The following is a 6,001-nucleotide window of genomic DNA, read 5'->3' on the forward strand; positions in this document are numbered from 1 at the left end:
TCCTTTTTTTTAGGTTTATTTATTTGTCAGAGACAGACAGTGAGCACAAGCAGGGGCAGAGGCAGAGGGAGAAGCAGGCTCCCCACTGAGCAGGGAGTCCGACGTGGGACTCGATCCCAGGACCCTGAGATCATGACCTGAGCCGAAAGCAGACACTTAATGACTGAGGCACCCAGGCGCCCCTCACTGTGGCGGTTTCTGATGAAGTGGAGCTTCTTCTTAAAAAAAATAAAAAAAACAAAATAAGCCACTTCTCATAGGACCCACAGTCCTACTCCCAGATGTCTTCCTAGGAGGAATGGGCACGTAGGTTCACTAAAGAAATCTGTATGGGAAAGTTTCTCGCAGCTTCACTCGTAACGGCCAGAAGCTGTCAGGAGGAGACTGGACGACACATCGTGGTATATCCAGCAACGGGAGAGCTGCTTGGCAACAAAAGGAGCCACGTGTCCATCTGCTCAGCAGCACACGAGACTCGAGACCACTGAGCGGAGCAACGGAAGGGACAAGAGTGTGCGTGGTTGGTTTCCTGTTGATGATTTTAGGAAACATGAATCCTTTGTCCAGTAGACCGTTGCCTGTGGCTGGGAGGGTGATGGGACTGAGAGAAAGGGGCACGCAGAAACGTTTTGGGGTGCTCGAAATGCTTCATACGTTGACAGGGGTGTTCAGACACTTGTCTGAATGCGTGAAGTGGGCCCTTTAAGTGGATGGATTTTTATATTTGGAAATTATAACTCAATAACATTGATTAAAAATCTTTGTTATCCCTGTGTCCTCCGTCGTTGGTCCTGTAGAGGGGGTCCTGTCCGGCTCACCTTCCCAGAGTGCGGATCTGACCACGTCACTCTCCCGCCTAAACCCTCCCAGGCTCCCTCTTCCTTCTCAGTGCACTCAGAGTTCCCCAGCTGCGGCGAGCCCCAGTGTGGTCTTCTCTCCTCGTGGCTTTGAGTTTGGGATTCAGCTTTGCCGGAAAGCATCTCCGTGCTCCCACCTGGGTGTGTTCAGGTGGGTGCGCTGGGCCGGCAGGAGCCTCCTCTCTGAGCCCCGGCCCCCAGCCCGGCCGAGTGGCCTATGGTTCCTGGCGTCCAACAGCTGAAGTTCCTGGTGGTTTGTGAGGCTCCGTTACACGGTGAGCTCGGCGCTCCCGACACAGGCCCCTGGACGCAGCGTGGGGCAAGGCCTGTAGCAGGTGCGCTGTGAGGTCTGTGGGGCATCCCGCCAAGTGAGCGGCTGCTGGCTGGCTGTACTTTGCTCTTTGGGGCATTCTGAATCCTTGCCACGGAGAGCCGCCCTCACGGGGGAGGGGGAAGGGGGCCCGGTTTCGTTCGCTATCACCGCACACACTTCTGCTTCCTTCATCTGTGCTGTAGGTCCTGCCATTCCGTGTAGGGCAGGGAAAGTCCGAGCCCTTCTGCCAAAATCACTTGAAGGTCCCATTCAAATAGGCTTTTCTCTTGTACTTCCCCCAAGCTGACATTTGGGGAAAGAAAAGAACAATGTGCTTTCTCGTGTTGCTGAGTAAAGGTGTACAGAGGAACTAATCTAGCTTCAGCCACACACTCAGTCCGATTGTGATCCAGGTCATTTGTCAAATACTCGGCAGTGCAAAGGTAGGAGCAGAGCCCAGTCAGCATCCAGGGTGCGCCGCGTGCGCCCGGCACTGCGGGCGCCCTCTGGAAGGATCCCCGGTGAGCGGGACAGCCCTTTTCCTGGGGGAGCTGCCCGCCCAGAGCCCAGCACAGGCACACACGCCGCTGTAGGAGACCTGCCGGGAGACACGCTGTTGTGCACGGCCGGTGGGGGCGCACGCGCATGGATTCGTCCTGGCGGGGGGTCGGGAGGCTTCGCTGCAGTGGGCCCTGAAGATGGGGTTGCTGAGCCACAGGCAGGGAGCCAGGACAGCGCCCCACGCTCAGGGCAGGGGCTGGAGTGCAGTGAAGTTAGTTGACTAAGGAGGTCAAGCCAGAGCACAAGGTCCCTTTAGGAGTTGGGCTCCTCGTCTTAGGCCACAGGAAGCCCTTGGAGGGTCCTGAGCTGTGAACAGGGTGGGCAGCGGGTATCAGATGAGATTCAGAGGGTAAGGAGGCCGGTCGGAGTGAGCAGCTGCAGTACAGGCGTGAGGGACAAACTAGCACGGCGTTCCAGGGGGGACTCAGGCATTCTGTCTCATGTGGGACCATTCATAATTTTAACTTCCCCCTGGCTTTCCCCCCTCTCTCCTCCTCCATCCCCCCCGTGGCCTCTGCAACCTTAGTTAAAACTAAGCCGCATCTGTCGACACCCCTTCTTCCCTCCCTGCCTCTCAGGCTTGTGTCAGAATGACGGTCTCCCTCCCGAACCCACTGAGGCCTCGCTCCCAAGTACAGCAGGAGACTTGGGGGGAATCCCACCTGCTTATTTTGCTCCTAGGATTTCCTGGAAATTAGTCTTCTTGGATGGAAACCAAGCTCCCACCAGGAGCCGTGTCACACTGGTCACCGGCTTTTCCCGACGGGAGTGGACTTGCCTACGTTGTGTCCTGACTGTTGAGGCTTGGCCCCAGTGGACCGCGGGAGAGGACAGGGGGCGCGCAGGCATCCTCTCGTGCATATCCCACTCCCCGTTGTGTCCCATGGTGTCACCACTGAAGCCCACTGTCTGTGGACGGTCTGCCCTGGCCACGGCCTTGGAAGGGGAAGCAGCCACAGCCAGAGTAAGCTGGGGCTGGGGGTTCCCCTGAGCGGCCTCCTGCGAAGCACCGAAAAGCCCAGCAGTTTCCCACCCAAGTTCCGCCTCTGGGAAAAAGAGAAGTTGACCTCAGCAGCCTCTCTGTGAGGTCACACACCTGGGACCCTGGTCCTGGAGCTTGGATTCGCCCGGCCGCTCAGCAGCCAGGGAGTTTCAGGCCCCCCACTCCGTTCCCCACTGAACTGTGCTGGAGCAGGAGGGGGACGAAGGACCCACTGAGCTCCCCACTGTCGGGAGGGGGGTAAGAGGAGCTCCTCTCCAGGCGCTCTTGTCTCCAAAGGGTTCTCAGCCCTGCGGTAGCCTGGTGGGAGCACAGCTGGGCAGGATGGCTCCCAAGCATGTCCCGGGTCCCTCCAGCCTTAGAGCGGCCTCTCTGCCCCACCGCCCCTCGGGGTGCGAGGCTCGCACTGAGCAGCTGGTACGAGTGTGTGTGGCCTGCGGCGGCAGTCTGAGAGCCTACATAAGGCCTGGCTGCAGCTTCTCTGACACTCATCTTCTCAATAAAAGCGGTGTGTGCTTTCCCTCCGTGAACTGCCGCGGGCTTGTGGTACCGGTACCGGAGGGTAGAAACCGTGCCCTCTGAGCTCTCGGCTGGGTTAGGAAAGGCCCTTCGTAGGTCTGCATCTGTCGCCGAACACCTGCTCTTGGGACCTGGAGCCACCATGTGGGACATCTGAGCTGGGGAGCCCACGTAGGACAAGCCCGAGCCTGCAGCCCGGGTATCGAGGAGCAGAGAGCAGTCCCCGCGCTCGAGCCCTGCCCGCCTCCCACGTCCAGGAGCAAATATGTTGCTCAGGCCACCGAGATTCGGGGGCTGCTTTGGTGGAACGTAATAGATAAGTGGACCATCCGTGGACGGATGTGCAGACTCACGTGAACACAACGAGTAGGTGTGAGGTCATCCACGTGCAGGAATGTGGTCATGCTGGCCATAGCGCAGCCTCACCCACCGCGCAAACGGGACAGGCGGTTCATTAAGACGACTCACACTGTTCCGGTCGTTTTTCTCAAACACTGGCACTTCCCTCAGCCCTGGCCAAGCCTCCTGCTTCTTCAGTAGAAGCTTCTGGACAGGATGCATACAGGGAAAACCTTGGTCAGGCCACGGGTGCTGTACGTGTGGCGCGGACAGATTTAGGAAGTCATCTGTCCTCTCCCGGCACCTCCTCATTGTGCGTGGCCTCAGGAGGGGCTCCAGGAGGGGCCCCCGTACTGGAAGCTACACTGCAGACACTGCCTCTGATTACCCCCCTGCAGTTTCTTTGTCTGCCTCTGATACGGCACCGTGTCTCCTAGACAGAAAGTTCTCTAGGGGCAGACGTTTGTATCTCGAGCCCCGAACACTGTCCACGGATGGTTCCAGACCCCATCCGCTCGGGTTGACACCCTCCGAGTGTATCGGGGTGGAGCCCTAATTGCGTACAGAATTCCCTATGTGCACAGAGCAGCTCGGGATGGGGAAACGTCCTGAACGCTGGCCCGTGGTGAATGCAGACCCAGCCGTGGTGACACTGAGAAAGGACACCTTCCTTTGTGTTCACACCTGGGCCGTGGCCGGTCGCGAGCCCCTGCCCCATGCTCACAACCTGTGCGTGGCCGGCCCCGTGTCCCTGTCCCACACACCCCCTCCCCCCACCACACACCCCTTCAGTCACTGCACTTTTCATACAAAGAGATCATTCTTTTTGGTAAAGACTTTGTCTTTCTCTCTGCCACCTATTCTTGAAAAGTGACTGGAAACTCTGAAATAAATTACAGCAGACTACAATATTTAAGAGTTTCTACAGCAACACCATTGTGGATCCAGACCAGGAAGATAGAGGCCTAAATGTGCTTGGCGGGAGTTGTGAAGAGAAGTCCCCCTCATTTATTCCCAGATCCAGGATAGCCTCCCCCAGGGGCAGGCTCGGGCCCTAGCAAGAGAGAACCGTGTCCCCTGACTGTGGAGTGCCCAATTACAGCTTTGAAGCCACATGCTTACACCATTTCTCCAGGAAGGCTCATCGCCACTGGGGAGAGGATTAAAACATCCCATCCCTGGTTCTTCTGATGCCCATCGGTGTCCGAGGCAAGAAGGCGCCTGCTGTTGTCTCCGTGCTCCTACAGGCAAGCAGACGTCGCCAGAGCGGGCCTGGGAGGACTCTCCCTGGGGACAGAGGCCCCAGCGCATGTGTGCAGTGCACTCCTGTGTTCCGTGTGGGCCCCCTGCCAGTTCAGGACTCCAGCATCGGGGGGGTCAGGTGTTTCAGAGACTCGCTGGGAGCAGGGAGAGGCAGGGGGAGAGGCTGGGAGCACGGAGGACCCCCGTGGGTGGCGGAGGGAGGGCTGTAGGGAGAGCTGTGGCCCAGTGTCAGAAAGCGTCCCCAGCGCTGCTAGCGAGTCATGGAACCCCAGCTGCCCTCCCAAGGAGGCTGACCTGTAGGCCGGTCTCCGTGCGGCCGCTGCCTTGCTCAGCCGTTGACGGGCCGTGGTGGGAAGTGTGGCCCCACTGCGGGGGGCGGGGGGGACTCAGGGCGCAGCCGCAGGGCTCTCTGTCGTGGCGTTCCTGAAGCGGGAGGCCTGACGGGCGTCTCCAGGGCCACCACAAACCCCAGGGTGCTCCCTCCCCCTCTGGTCCTCGTGTGCGGGCTCAGAAACGCACCTTGTACGCGAATTGTGTTTCCTGTTCGTAGTCGTGGACACTGAATGACGGAATCCAAGTCACTCCATACGTGGCTGGAGAGAGCGTGGATTCACCCCTGCGGGGCTCCCAGCCCGTCCCGTCTGTTAGCAAGGCTGGCTCCGTAGCTGTGGCCGGGGATGTGGACCTCCCGCCCTGCCGCCAGCGCCCTGCCGGGGAGACCTGCCGTCCGGCCTGGCGTTGCCAACGCTCCTCTTAGCCAGCCCTTCGCCAAGTCCGCGTCTGCCCGCGCTCTGTGAACCACAGACTCGCCCTCACCTCACACCGTGCTCACCGAGTGATGCCCTGAGAGGGGCTGGGGCTCATTGTCAGGCCCGAGGGGAGGACGGCGTGGAGGCGGCCCAGGCCCTGCTCCAGGCTCTGGCTCTGGGCTCACCTCACTTAGCCCCCGAGGGTGTCCATGTGGTCTCATCACAGCCGCGGGGCACACGGCGAGCAAGGGACGAGGGACCTGTGCATGTGACTCTGAGCCGTTCTGGTGCCCGTGTTTCTGATTCAGACATGATTCGAGAATTCCAAGGAAGGGTTTGTTTTCTGTGGGTCAGAAGTTCCAGGGTACATGGGGAGGTGAAGGCCGGAGAAGGTGCTCCC

At 59.4% G+C, this 6,001-nt stretch overlaps 1 protein-coding gene across 1 annotated transcript in view; it reads left to right on the plus strand.

Moving 5' to 3' along the window:
* The first annotated feature begins 5,967 nt into the window (after nt 1-5,967).
* The window catches only part of BCL2A1 (BCL2 related protein A1), a 9,010-nt gene continuing 8,976 nt past the window's right edge, over nt 5,968-6,001 (plus strand). Inside the window, exon 1 of the mRNA XM_008687830.2 lies at nt 5,968-5,977. Coding sequence (XP_008686052.2) covers nt 5,970-5,977 — 8 coding nt within the window. The 5' untranslated portion in view covers nt 5,968-5,969. The remainder of the gene's footprint in view (nt 5,978-6,001) is intronic.

The sequence above is a fragment of the Ursus maritimus genome, unplaced genomic scaffold, assembly GCF_017311325.1.
Source record: "Ursus maritimus isolate PB19 unplaced genomic scaffold, ASM1731132v1 scaffold_27, whole genome shotgun sequence".
In the NCBI taxonomy this organism is placed as follows: Eukaryota; Metazoa; Chordata; class Mammalia; order Carnivora; family Ursidae; genus Ursus; species Ursus maritimus.